Source organism: Lonchura striata, chromosome 8 (assembly GCF_046129695.1).
Source record: "Lonchura striata isolate bLonStr1 chromosome 8, bLonStr1.mat, whole genome shotgun sequence".
Taxonomy (NCBI): Eukaryota; Metazoa; Chordata; class Aves; order Passeriformes; family Estrildidae; genus Lonchura; species Lonchura striata.
In genome coordinates this window covers 25,288,296-25,303,391 of record NC_134610.1, presented here as the reverse complement: position 1 = coordinate 25,303,391, position 15,096 = coordinate 25,288,296, and the positions used below count along the sequence as shown (strand labels likewise).

Genomic DNA, 15,096 nt, shown 5'->3' with positions numbered 1-15,096 from the left:
TCCTCTCTTTACTGCTCAGGAGAAAAAACAATTGGGTCAATAATATTCTGAAGGCACAACAGTCAAGCACTGCCTAATTCCATAAAGCCTAGCTAGCTTCTGGCCAGTGATTCTGACTATTGCTTGAAAGAAAATAATCAGGAAGTTTAAAAAGTTATACAAATATTTAGCAGCTTAATATTACACTGTGGGGACTGTTATATAATCTACCATATTCTGTACTATATTAATAAAATTTATATCATCACAGTACAATGTGGGTTAAGTTTTAGTATTTGACTTCCAAGATACAGCAAATATACCTGGTAAACAGCTGAAACAACCATTACCTTTAAACATATTGCCAAAGCCAAGTGATGGAACTGGATGAAACCCAATCAAGGTTCCTGAGAACAACTTCCACCTTCACCTGGCTGAAATACAGAACATGCCAGAATAATTACATCATCAAAACTTGACACCATATGCCTAAGCTCAATGCATGAAGTGGATTTTGACCAGATAAACAGTGAAGAAAGTGAGATTACCTACTTTTCCACTGAAATTTAATACTACTAGTGTGCATAAGGGTTCGCCCTGCCCAGCCTTTATCCCAAAGGGCTGCTTTCTTCTGCTATTCCAAGTGTCTCCAGGAAAACAGAATCACAAAAGAGTTGGGAAGAAACACCTTCACAGGTTTCAGAGGAAAATAGAAGGCAGCATCAAAGTCACTGCAAAACAACTAACAGACAAATAGGACTAAGTCAGTCAAGTACAACGCTCAGCCCAAATGTGGAAAATGACACCTGAGGAACATGTTCCAGTTACTGTTTGGTAGCAACTTTCTCCAACTCACAGCTTGCAAGGGGGCCACATGTAAAAAAAAACCTCCTTACACAACTTTAATCCAGCCAGTACAACCCTACAATAAAGCAAAAATGAAAACAGCTGATAAGCAAACTTGTTTAAATGCTATATTTGTATATATTTTACATCAGTCCTGAGATGACATTACAACCTTCATTTTCCACTTTTATTTGCAGGCTGATGCCATCCATCACTGATACAAATGAGTCCAATTTACTTTTCAGTCAGCTACCTAATTCATTCTCTTTGGGCTCCAGAACTGTACCCACATACATTAGCTCCACATAATTATGCCATGCTCAAGCACCAACAGAAACAAGAAATAAAATTAAACAAAGATCTACTGAAAATGCCTACAGCTAAGTGGACATAACATAGCCATTATACACACAAATGCTCAACCCTAAGCATGTTATAGGAACGTTTTAGCACAATGCACTGTCAATAGGGCTTGCAGAGTAACAGCTCCCTTCTCAGTCAGGGATGATTGGATCTGGCTCCCAACTCCCACACACAAAAACAGGTAGGGAGATGGCCACTGACAAGTTCAGCCACAAGATGCCACAAAGTAACTGGACCTATTTCCACTAAATTTTATCACCATGTGCAGTGCCTGAAAAGGAAACCAGCACATGCAGTGAAGCAGTTCATTCTCTTCTTTAAATGGCTACTAAGAACATTGCCAATGTCAGTTAATAAAAAAAATTATAACATCAGAATTTACTGGCCTAATGCTCACAAAGTAAGTGATTTGGACTCCTAGAGAACCTGCAACAGCTTTAGCTGCATTATTAAAGGTATCTCATACACAAACTATGATTTCAGGCTCAAAAACAAATATACATAGAAAACTCCCAGGAAAAACAGCCTGAAAATCCATTAAGTGTGCTTCAGCTTACAACACTATTTAAGTTTGATCATTAAACTGTAGCTTCTATCTTTCACTATGAACTCAAGCATAATGAAAATACATGATTCAAACTCACCATTCAAAAGTTAAATCTAGTTTTTTTCTTCCCAGTTAAAAGAAATTCCATCCCACAAAGCCTCCTTCATCAATGTATCTTCTTCCCAGATTGCAGAATAGTATTTTTCCATTAACAAAAACCACTAGCATGAAACTTATCATACACAAGATGTTTCAAAACTGAAGCAGTAACATTTTGCAGAATGTTAATAGTACAGTAATACAATGTATTTCAAAACTACTTTGGTCTGCACCACAGCATGTGGAACTAAGACCCTCACTATAAAGTCTGCTTATGAACACCAGCATCCTGGATTTTGCTACACAATAAAGCTGTTTTTTTTTTTTTTACTCTAAAATCCATATTGATAAGCCAAACAGTTAATCTCTAAACACACAATGCATAAAAGGGATCATTTCAAACCAGAAAAATGGAAGACACTTATAATCACCACAGCATTCACATTTGAATGACAGCTAAACATAAAGACACATCAAGCATTCAGCCATCTGGAAAGAAGATGTTTTTTTTTTTCATATTGTCTATTCTCAAAGCCTTAAGGCAAGAGTCAGAGGTTGACCAAGACTTCCATTTAGTGAGATGCTCATTTCCTCTCTCCACCCATTAACAAACTGCACTATGAACAATAAACCAGACCCCTCCACTTTCACTGCATTCAAAGACAGTTGTGTCACACCAGGACAAACAATGCCAGATGTACTTTGTATTTGGAACATAGGAAGTTACCAAAAAATCTACCTAGTGTTTTCCTAGTGTCTTTGAATATGGCTTATTTAATAAAATGACAATAACAATTAATATATATTTTGTTACACCAGACAAGAAAGAGTATGATACATATATAACTGCAAAATTCCTGAGACATAAATAAAAACAACTAAAGTATGTATTCAGACACTATTCAGAGTTAAATGGCAGTGAATATTGCTGCAGCAAAATAAACAAAAAAAAAAAAAATCACAATGCAAGCACAGCTATTAGAGACCTGCAGTGACCAGAGGAAGGTGCAGTCCAGCTTCAGCATTACATTTTTAATAATACATGAAGGGCCTAATAGGAAAAGCACCCTGAATGTACAAACACAAACCATTTACTCCTTTCACGTTCTCACTTGCAGCAATTTCTCCCCCACAAGGCACAAAATTCAATTTAAATGGAAAATTACCTAAACCAACATTTTCCAGACTTAGAGATTAAGGGGCTAACACTGGCATACTCTGGTCCATCTTACCCCGAGTGGAAGTATGTGAAAAGGAGAAGCATTTAGAGCTATTCTGTTCTGTTGAGAGTTTGAAAAATAAGTGGATTCAACACAACAGTAACCACAAGGAAGACACCCTTAGATGTATTTTAAATGCACAGGTCATTAATGTTCTTCTAAGCATTTATGAGATACGAGGAGTTTTTAGAGCAAAAATTAATCCCTAAATTTGCTCTTCATGAAGTCAGTGAAGTGGTTTCCATATAAATTTAGTACCTCCCATCAGTCAGCAGCTGAATGAGAGCTACCCAAATAACTACTCCTGAAACATTAATACAGGAGTCTTCCCTGGATTTTTACATGCAAATTTTCTTACCTCACACAGAAGAGTAATAATTTATCACTGACAAACCCTAATGTTAATTTTCTTTTTCACACACATGTACTTTTTTTTTTCTGCAAAAAAAAAAGCATATTCCTTTTTCTACTACAATCTACACAACACCTGCATCATGACTACTACTATGCAAATGCTGGTCTTTATGCACAATATTGAAACGTCAATGAACCTTCTCCTTTCTGCTACCCAAAACAACTATTTCAGGTTTCCAGCTCTTCAGGGAGTTTTCATTTTGTAGCTTACAATGCCAGGAACTCCTGAAACATTTGTTCAGGATACATTTATTACAGCCAGCAGGGGAAAATTAACTGTGAATTGGCAGCAGCTTGATTTTTCAAATGAGCCTAATTCTGTAGGAGCTGAGCATGTTAACTCTCATCAGTCCTTGAAAAATTTCAGCAAGTCCTTCCACCCAACAAAAAACATGGGAAAATTCAACTGAAGAAAGCAATTGCCTTCCCAATGTTCTTTTCTTGGAGCAGACAAAGCACAGGCTGAGAGGCACCAGTAATAGAAGATGACAGGCAAATTTCCAACATTACTTAAAAAATACGTATCTGCTAAATAATGCAACTAATACATGAAAGCAAATTTTATGTATTAGTACACTGCTGCAACCTATTCTATAGAATGGGGAGAGCTGGGGGGGCAACATGGAGAAAAATAATTAATTTCTACAGAAATATCAGTAGATTAAGTAATCTAAAGAAAATACAATTAAAACCAGAGTTAAAGCAAAGTATGATATATTTTTTACATACTAGAACAGACCAGATATTTTCATAAATCAACTCCTACTCAGTAGTAAATAAACTACCTTGTAAAAACAAATTAATAAATTGCTGACAATCCCCTACTGCAGCAAATTATTTTTCAAAAAAAATCATTATACCTTAACAAAAATCATTGTTACAGCAAATAACTTTATAACTTTTTAGCTCAGTCTGAGTAGAAGGAATGTGATTTGGAGGCAAACAGCATTTCACAGAGCTCATAATATATAAACATTTGATTTATGCATACAATATTTGCCTCATTTTTTTTCCCCTGCAAGCTCAACAAATATTGCATCTTTTTTTTATAAAAACAAGCCCTCTGGAGTCCTTACTCACCAAAAAAATTCCTGTATGATATTTGGCTTTTATACAGGCTTTCATGTAGACTAACCCACAGTTCAAATAAAAAAAAGAAGATTACAAAAATCAAACTTCTTTAGAGAAACAACTTAAGCAGGGAATGGAAGACTCTGGGACTATTTATTTCAAAAGAAGAAAGTTGTTTCAGTTTAGAAAAACGTACAGGTGAGATGCAGCACCTTTATCCAATTTACTGATGTTGAAGTATGACACAAGCTAGAACCTGGTTTTGCCCGGCATAGAGTGAGGCACAGTTTTCATGGCACAGCTGCAAGGCCCTTACTGCCTGTAAAAGAGAAAGGGTACAATGAGCCATTCTAGACTTGAACTGATGCAAAACAGCAACATTGCCTCAGCCAGAATTGCAGAACCCTTGAATTACTTCTAGAAGAGCTACAGATACTGTCACATATAGCTTTCTTTATTGCTTACCCTACTTACGCACCATTGTTTTCTGTCCTGACCTTGTGGTATTTAATATCTAGAACCAATCAAAAAAATTCTGAGATTAAACATCTCCATCAAAATCCTTACTGAAATAGTTAAGAAAGCCTTATAGAAAAAGTTGCAGTTGGAAGAGAGAATTTTAGTAGCTGTTCAACCAGGAATCCACAGGAAGGATGTTCTGCTACTGAAGGAGTAGCAGGGTGAAATGGCACATGGAATTCTGACAAGCTCTGCAGGAAGAAGTTAGTTAAGCAGAGTTCTAGGTCACATTCTATCTCTGTTCATGACACTCACCACTTACAAAGAGTCTGTATCCTAAGCAGCCTGCAGCCAACACTACCAATAAGAGCAAAGTCTTTAGAGCTTTAAATTTATAGTCTGGTTACATTTCTGGCTTGTGGTCAAGAAGTGCCAAGCAGAGAAATTAGTGGAAATCTAACACTCAAAATATTACCCAACAAATGAGTGTCACAGAGGATTTTAAAAAAAATTAAAAAAATTATCATCATTTTAGGCAAACTGCACCACAATGAACTTCATTCAACAAAAAAATGCCTTATCTACAAGAACCGAAGTGAATGGTGCCTACATTCAGCAGGAGTAAAACACTTAAAAATGTGGAAAAAATCATGGAATTATCCACAAATCTTCACCATGAAATTCTGGTCTTACCACCATTATTGACATCCAGCATTGCAAGACTAAAAAAAAATATAACCAAAGTCTAGGAAAGACTACATGGCCTCTAAACTTGTAGTTGGAGGAGAAACATAAAAGGGGAGCTACTTTACTGTGGACATCATCAAAATTTATAAAGACACACTGAAGTCTGCCAGCTCCCCTGGCACAAAGCCAAGAGGACAAGCTAAAGAGCAGGCACAAGCATCTTTTCAACCAGCCCCTTCTGCAGCATACACCATCACCTGAAGATCAGGCAGATCACCCATGTACGTACTGGATGGACAGAATGTTGTTATGGCAGCTTTCAGGGAAATGTCAAAACACTTAACTATTTTACCAGTACCTCTCACAGGTACTGAGAAGGCACAAAGCCATGCCCAAATTATAAGAAATAACCCTTAATTGTAAAATGGTCTACAAATGGGTGCTCCAGGGTTTAGATACAGAATAAATGCACCATATTCACAGGATATGTATATAGCAAATACACCATATACACAGGATTAACCCACCAGGACTTACGACTCATCTCTCCTTCAAAGGTCCAAACACAGACATGCTGAATTTTAACTTCTTTTGAGCTGGAACTACTCTTACTTGGACTGTACATTGTCACTTAAAAGAAACAGGAGATAAATATTAAGGATTTTTTTGTCTCCTCTCAAAATCTATAATTTAGATGTTTAGGTTTGCCAATAAAGACTAACTCAGCTGATGATGGATTGATGAGAATGAGATAGCATCTTCTACAAAAATGTGAAGGTCTTTTAAGATTTTGGGAAAGAAATACGAGTAGAGAAACTGATTAGTCAGAGAAAAAAAATAAAGCCATACAATTTTCAAGGAATGCAGGTCTCTGTTCTTGGGATTGCATGTAATTCTCCTTTAAGCATTCCATTTTCTTCTACTGATTGAGGAAATACTGCATTTTTGTAAAGGAAAATGATAGGGAGGTTGTGTATTTTGATTCACCAACTGACAGTATTTTATTGGCAATCTGAAAAACATTCTATTCTACCAGACAAGGTGTACTGCAAAACATTTGGCTCATTGGAGACCCATCTTTGAGGACAAATCCCTAGGCAGGAAAAAAAGTGAGTCCAGTGCCAGCTGTTAGCTTCCACCCATCAGACTGCATATCAATCTCTGTGGAGTGCAATCATTCATCTTCCTCCCTATCTACCCTTCATTCCAATGCTATCCTTATTACAGGCTATAAGAAGCATGTTCATTCCAGTATTCTGCAGTTGTCTTTTTCATACACACAACAGCCAATACAGAAAAACACTGAGGTAAGAAGTCCCTCTGTGGCAACAAATGTTTCATTCTCATGAAACCAAAAAGCAACTTGTCTGAACCTCCCACCCCGGGAGCATTCCCAAGAGGGAGTCAAGCACCAGAGCAGTGCTGTGGCACCTGCCACAAGACAGCCAAGTCATCAGCTCTGAATGGACCTATTTAGTGGTGATATTGCAATTATTACAGGTTTACACTGGAAAGAAGAGACATTCTGATTACAAGAAAACATTACAACAGTTCCCTTAATGGAGATGTCTCTAGCACAATGATTTGGAATAAAGAGAAAAAAAACCCAAACATTTAAAAAATCAAGTCTTACATACTTTGTCTTTAAAGTGAGGAAAACAGTCCAAAGAAGTCCTATCCAGTGCAAACAGTAATTTGTTACAACACTAAGTTTCCTTTACAAATAAGTTACTGAAGTAATCCTATGGAAGTAATAAACCACTGATGAGAAGGCTTACAGAACTAGCACAGCAACATATAACCTATGGAAAACAAAGAAAGCTTTTATTAATGATAATATTACACAAATACTGCAGAAGCTTTTTTTCCCAAAAGTTCTTGTAACATGGGATTTTCTAAATTTCTCATACGAAGCAGCTTTCTCAGTTTAACAAGGTATTCAGGTCACAGTCTACTTCAGTGGAATTTAAAAGACAATTTCTAATTCACATGAGCCTGTCATTTCTGTTCAGTTACTTCCATGACATAAAATGGATATATCCTTATGCATAAGATTCAATAGTAGAATAAAAAAAATACAAAGCAGAATCTGTTTTCAATGATACTAATTGCTCAAGACCTTTAGTACTATCATATTCATTAAGGATGAAACACAGGCATGTTTATAGGGGGTTAGAGGGAGTTTATAATAATAAGCAATAGGTCTTCATGCCTAGGAAAGCTGCAGTTCTGACATTCAAATCATTAGGAAAGCCTAAAGAATGTTTTGCTCAACAGGGGAGGAAATCTGCTGCTTCAGTAGCAGAATGCCAGACAGCACAGTATGTTGCAATTCAACTGACCTATCATACTGAATGAGTAAGGAGGAAAGTAAAGTCACACAACATAAAACATTATGCCCAAATGACTGTATCTACCAAATTAAAAACATTATGTTTTTCAGAAAATATCAGTAGACCACAACCCTCCATTTTCAGATACTTAAGCAAATAAAATCATTAAAACTGCATTTTATGCAGCAAGCAAAAGCACCTCCCACTTCGATCCCATGCCAGAAATACCATTTGAGGTTTGAATTCCTTCTTCACAAATTCCTACAAGTCTACTCAGAGTTGATCTTCAACTTGGCAAAGAGCAATAGCAAGCAGACACTACTTAGAACTCTGTACTGCTCTTTAGTGGCTTCCTCCTATGACTGATTTAACATTCAGTTACTATACAAATCTTTGCTATATCTCAGTTCTGAATAGTGTTCAGAACTTGATAAATATGATCTGGGAGAAAAAAAAAATTGACACTCAGTATTATCACATGCACTGAAGTCTGACTGCAGTATTTCCAGCACAGGTTACTCTCATTTTGCCTATTGAATTTCCACCAGTTTTACCAGCTCTACCCTTCAATGAGCTCTCCTGAAACACATTAACATCAGGTAACTAAGTATTCAGCCAAAAGCCCATTACTGGCAATAGTCAACTTCTTATAAGGAAAAAGGGGATCAAACTTTATTTTTTCCATGTTACATAAGTACATAATGGACTAGAAGACATTTTCTATGACAACTCTAAATTCACTGGCAGTTCTTCTGTAGATTTTAAACACCTGTGAGAAAATGAGCCTGAAAATCTACCAAAAATGTAATTAGCTCAACACTAATGGCTATGATCCACAAAACATTTTACAGAAAATTGACATTTTACACAAAAGTGATTAAAAAGCAGACACCTTTTAACTCTCAATTTTTCTGGGTCTCTATAAAAGCAATCCAGAGAATTCTTTAAGGGACCCAAAGTTCTGCCACTTGAAAGATGTTCCCAATCCCGAGGAAATATCATCACTAGCATTTTAAAGTCAATAAGGACTTTCCAAATTCATTTGTCTCCTCCATTTTCTTTGCTTCCCCTACTCATACATAGCCTGTATTCCTATATATCAGTCAGTTACTCAAACTCATACAATAGTAATGAGAAAGCAGCATATCAAGTTATAGTCTCATTTTTAGTACAGTATCATAGTGACAACTCCAAAGGCCGAATGCAGAAATGATAATCAAGCTGTTCATTGAAATATATCAGTTGTCAAAACAATGTACAAGCTATTAACATACAGTAACTGACTAAGGATACCAAGAAAATAAGGGAATTAAGAGTTAAAATAAATTCTAGCAAAAAAAAAAAAAAAAAAAGTATTTGAAGATAAAGCTTAGAATTGTTTTGGTAAAACAAAGATTATGGATTCACCCCATCCCTATTAGAGCAAAAAAATTAAAATAAACTAAGACAAATCAGGATAGGGAAAAATACCAAACCTAGAGACCATGTCCAAGACTGAAGTACACAAGGGCCACACAAATACAACTATATTACTCTGCCTTTAAAAGGACTACACACTTACAATTTGCCCAAAACACAAAAATAAAATTGTCATAAAAAAGGACTTCCTTCAAAACTTTTCACATATACCTTCTGAAAAAGTCTTCTGGTTTTGCAAACATCTTTTGTAAGCATTAGAGTAAAAAAAAAAATTGTCATTCTTCCTATCCCAAATATATTTAGAGAAACAAGCACATTCAGTTCTTCTGTTTGCCGACTGATTTACAACAGCAATACCTAATTCCAGAACACTAATTGTCATGTGGTCAGCAAGAAGGAACAGAAAGAAACTGAGAAAATATTTTATTAGTAGAACTCACAAAATTATATAAATAATCAACATGTAGCATTATTTTTCTAAATGTATCTAATTTGGGAAAGATCATGAGTACAACACAAATCACCTATTTTTTCCCATTCTAATCAAAACCACACCATTCTTGAATTAACCTACTATCTTACTGCTTCCTGCTCAGTCTGACTGCAAATCAAAATTCTCATCACCGTTCCAGGATTAAGTGGATGCCCTCTGTATGTTCTCATGAATGGAAAGACACACTCCTGTTACAAGTGGAGATCAAGTTCCAGGAAGACAAGGCAACTAATATTTGACTGTCTCTATCCCCATTCCCAAAGGAAGCTCACAAAGGCTGTTGAGAGTGAGCCACTCAACAATTTAACTGTGCCTAAAGTGACAAATTTTAAACCACAAATTGCAGTGGTTATTAATTTTACTACATGACTTCCATGTTCCACTCATTCAGCTGGCTTCCAAGAACAAGACTGCAGACAGCCAAAGTAGGCACTTCAATTGAGCCACGCAGGCAAGTGCTGTATATGCAAACACTAGTAAATGAACACACAGATGATAATCACCACTTCCCTGTCTCTGGCTTCTCCAGAGAACATGTGGAGCAGCAAGAGGTTTTACACATTTCCCTCAGAAAAATTTCACTGCAGCTTAGAGGAAAGTCACAGTGGATTTCACTTTGCTAGCCTCATCTCCCTGGACAGACATCACTTTCTGTACCAACAACATTCAAGGCCTCTGAGACAGCAAGCAAGGATCTCCAGCTGAGCCAAGGGCTGCACTGCAAAGCTGGTGACTCAACTGTTGCCTCAAATGTGGGAGAACAGCATTTCCAAGGGGAGAGATGTGAGCACAACAGAGCATCTACCTGGAGTGCATTTAGCCCCATGTGTATTTTAAGGAATTGCTTTCAATAGGACTATGCAAATCAGACATCACAAGAGCCCATTAAATCCTCACATGCTGACCCAGAACTCCTCTTTATCCTCTCATTAATATACCTGGGGGAGGGGAAAAAAAGTTTCTAACAAATGACTGGAAAACAATCAACAAGGACTTGTATCCAAGGCTGTCTTACAGCTACAGAACGCAAACACAGGATCAGGCACAGCAACTCAACTCTTTTGCAGTACATCTGTTCTCACTCAAGCAAAGAATCCTAAATGCAACAGATGACACACAACTGCTCCCCAGGGCACCAAAATATCAAGTTAGGGGCTGGGCTGATGATAAGGAATCATTAATCCTACTGTATCTACCTGTCAGCAGGAAGCCTTAATGTATATTACTAAACAGCAACAAGAGCAGATCCTGGGTCACAAGAGTTCCAACGAACTTCATTCTGCTCAAGTCACTTTTCTGAGATGACACTGGCTTCCATGAAAAATTATTTACAATTCTCACAAAGCAGCTGATCGAGAAACAATTTCTTAAACATCTATGACTAGTCACATCACAAAAACCTATACCACAGAAATCCCTTAGTTGATACTGTAATACAAAGTTCTTAATTCCAGGCGGTTATTGTATCCTCCAGTGAATCAGACAGGATCTGCCCATTCAGGAACTACTACAGTACCTTTAAAAGCCAGTAGCATCAAGAAATAATTACTGTCCTATTTCTCAACTGAAATTGGTCCAATGTTTTGGTTCAGTTAACAAAGCAACTTCATTAACTGAGGCAACCAAGCCTTCATGACCAAACCAACCTTGCCAACACAGTCCCGTCAAGAAACCAAATCAAATTTGCTAAGGAAACACATGAGGCTACAATAAGCAACTGCCCAGCAAGTTCTCAGCTGTCTCACAGAAACCAGAGAGTTAATCATTTACTGCATCAACTTTCCTCTCATTACAAGTATAAAGAAGTGCAAAGTAGTTTAAACCAATTCAAAAATTTTTATTTGCATATGTGTATTCAAATTTTTTACAATATACATTAATTAATACTCTAATCTTCTATCTTCCCCTTTGCCAAACAAGTGACTGTAGTACAAGAGCAAAACTAGACTTACAGGGCAATTCCTAAAATGCAGACCCTCTCAAACATTTTTGTGGTATTTGATAGTACCATAACTAATAAAAAGTTACTACAGTTTGTATCCTAGTTATCTTTTTCATTTTCCCTTCTACAGCTATGAAATATATTCCTTCTATCAATTCTCTCTCCCTCACCAAATACTTCAGGCACTTTAACAAGAAAATTTTCCACTTAGCTCTTTTAAAGCATTTTAACACTTTAAAAAAACTTACAAAAAGAACACTCAACATGCCAACAGAAAGAGCAGCATTCTGTCACAAAGTATTCCAAACATTCTAAATATTTTTAAAAGAAAAACAAATATTCAGTTATCTTTAGCACAAACATGTTTATGTGCACACCTCGCAACACATTTTAGCTGATTATCTTGAGATAATCCCATTCCCAGTAAGATTTTACATTTTTTAAAGAAAGTTAATTTTAGAAAGAGCAAAGAGAAGGAAAGTGGCAAAATCAGACAAAAAAATACTCCAAAAGGTAATAAAACTAATTGCTTGAGACATCTGTATGATCTATTTTACCAACCCAAAATTTTCCCCCAGGAAAGTAATCTAATGCTAAATGATGCATGTCAAGATAAGAAGAAATTTATCTTTTTGGCCAGTTGCAGTGCAAACCTTGTAGATTGGAAGGCAGCTAATCAAAGCACTACAACAGATCTGTTTACATTTCCAGTGAGCATGGGGGAGGGAGAGAGGATACACAAGGTATAATATAAACTTTTTTTAGTGACTTGAATGAAAACCTATTCTGTTTTTTCAAGTCCTTAGGCTGCTCCCCCACTCTGCCTCTTTACACATCATTGTATAAACTCTAGCTCTGAAGCTCCATTACTCAAAGTAATCAGCAATTTCGGAACAAACTGGCCTGTACCGACTTTGTCCACCTATGATGGAACTCCACATAAGGAAATAAGCCCCAAAAGAACCACTCGAAGCTTATTTGCAAATAAAGATATACAAGGTCAGAAACACTGACTACAAGGTCAGAAACATGGCCTCTGGCCTCTGGTTGGCCTATAAAGAAGGCTGATGATTTTAACCTCACACCTGAAGAGCATAGGAGAATATAGGAGATGATTACTAGGCATTAAAAGAAATTCTTTAGCTACTACTTTAATAGCAAATTGGTCACAAATTCATGAGAACTGTAGTACACCTTAAGTGTCTGGAATTTATCTGAACCTTTCTCACACTGTTGGAATTTCTATCTTATAATTGCTTATTGAGCATTCTAGAACAGTCAGGACTTCACCCAGAAAGGCAGGCACCCTTCTACTTCTTTCTAAAGGAATTTTAAAAAATGTAAATAAAGAGTAGAGGAAGAAAGGGATTTGAAATACTTATACAAAGGCTTTGTAGGCCACCTTTAAGCCATCATCATGAGACTAATTTCAATGTCATCACAAGCACAAATCAAAAGCTGAAATCAATTTGTAAATTTCTAAATTCAACACAGCTGAAAGTAATTGTGTTTCTGATAAAGCCCATCTCTTGCAGGCATATTTTAGTACTCTCAACCATATTTCAGTGCAAAAGAGCTCACTGTTGACTCTAACAGCACCAAGAATTCTACAAACATTTTGTAGCTATTACGCACAGACAGCATCATTAGGAAAGACTATTTTTAACACAAAATATTTGTCAAGCTCTATGTATCTTAAGGCAGGTTAAAGCATGACATTTGCTCAGAAGGACCAACATGGAGACCATAGCAATTTCTACTAGATCAGTCTCAGCTGTTTATGATATAGTTAACATAGCAGTAGCAACTTTTTCTCAAACTAAACCTTCAAGGAGAAGAATTTACTTCCAGCTTTGCATTCAGGATATCGAACAGTTGACTGGGCCCATAAGAAACTAGCACATGTCAGAAAACAGAACCCTTAAGATGTTGGCTGTACTTTTGAGTCAGACGTTTTAGGAAGATGAACACAATACTGCAGGTCCTTAACCAGGGCTTGTACCTGGAATCGCTTTCATAAAGGCCTTGAATCAATACTGAGCAGTACCCCATTAGCCTTCAGCACCTGCCTCTTGGAGAAAAAAAGAAAAAATATTTTTATGCTCAATTAGGTACAACCAAAGAAAAACTTGGAGCTCCTTTCATGTAGAGGAAATCACCTTCCCATGCAGATAGCACCTCACTGAGCAGCTGATGCCAGAAAACAGAAGCTTGAATAAAACTGACTTATTGTTACGCTGTTGCCTGTTTTAAGTTTGTTAGTCAACACGCACAGCAGTAAGAGCCATGCTGGCCGGGCAGCTGAGCGGGACGCGCTCCCCGCCCGCCGGCATCGGCTGCTCACACAAAGTACCGGGCAGGGGACCGCAGGGCCCGGCCGCCCCCCCGCCCGTCCAGCCCGGCCGGCCCGGGCCTTCCCCCCGCCGCCCCCCGCCCCGGGCCGGCTCCGCGCACGGCCGGCCGCCCCTCACCTTCTCCTGGGCCTTGCGGTAGCGCTGCAGCGCCTGCTGGGTCAGGTCCCGCACGCGGAGCTGCCCGTCCTTGCAGGGCACCACGATGCCGGTCCGCCCGAAGCACACGGTCACTTTCATCTCAGCGCGCCGCCATGCCCGCCCTGCCCGCCCACGAACGGCGCCCGGCCCGCCCGGCAGCGCCGGCAGGTGCGGCTCGGCGGCCCCACGGGGCGGGCGGCAGGTGCTCCCGCGGGGCTGCGCCTCGGAGCGCGGGCAGCGCCGGCAGCGAGGCCCGGCCGCGGCCTCTCCTTCCGCCGTGCCCGCCCCGCCCCGCGCCGCGCTCCGGGAGGCGCGGGCCGGGCCGGGCCGGGCGGGGCGGCCGCGGGCGGCGGCGGCGCTCGCCCGGGGCACGGAGCGCCGGGCCGGGTTTAAAGGGGCCGCGGGTCAGCGGCGCCCTTGGCGAGCGGCGGGAGGATGGGTGTCCCTTGCACGCCGCGCTGTGCGGAGCGGGCGGCCAGGGTGCACCCAGCCGCAGCACCCAGCCCGGTCCGCGCCTGCAGCCACCGGTGTGAAGTGCTGAGGCCGGAGCGCGGGGCTCTGCGGGGCACGGAGAGCCGTGTGCCCGGCTGGCCGAGCCGCTCTCCCGCCAGCGCGGCGCTGGGCCGGACCGCGGTGGGCACAGAGCAGCCGTCGCGCTTCGAGAAGGCCCTGAGGCACACAAAATACACCTAACAGAGAAAGTGTGCCCGACCTGCTCGGTGGTGCAGCAAC

The 15,096-nt window shown here is 39.3% G+C and overlaps 1 protein-coding gene across 3 annotated transcripts in view; it reads right to left on the bottom strand.

Annotated features, from left to right (window-relative positions):
• Window positions 1-14,523, bottom strand: part of PARD3B (par-3 family cell polarity regulator beta) — a 391,488-nt gene extending 376,965 nt beyond the window's left edge. For all 3 annotated transcript variants that reach the window (XM_031505387.2, XM_077785113.1, XM_077785112.1), the window contains exon 1: window positions 14,344-14,523. In XM_031505387.2, coding sequence (XP_031361247.2) covers window positions 14,344-14,463 — 120 coding nt within the window. In that variant the 5' untranslated portion in view covers window positions 14,464-14,523. The remainder of the gene's footprint in view (window positions 1-14,343) is intronic.
• Between the last annotated feature and the right edge of the window lie 573 nt (window positions 14,524-15,096).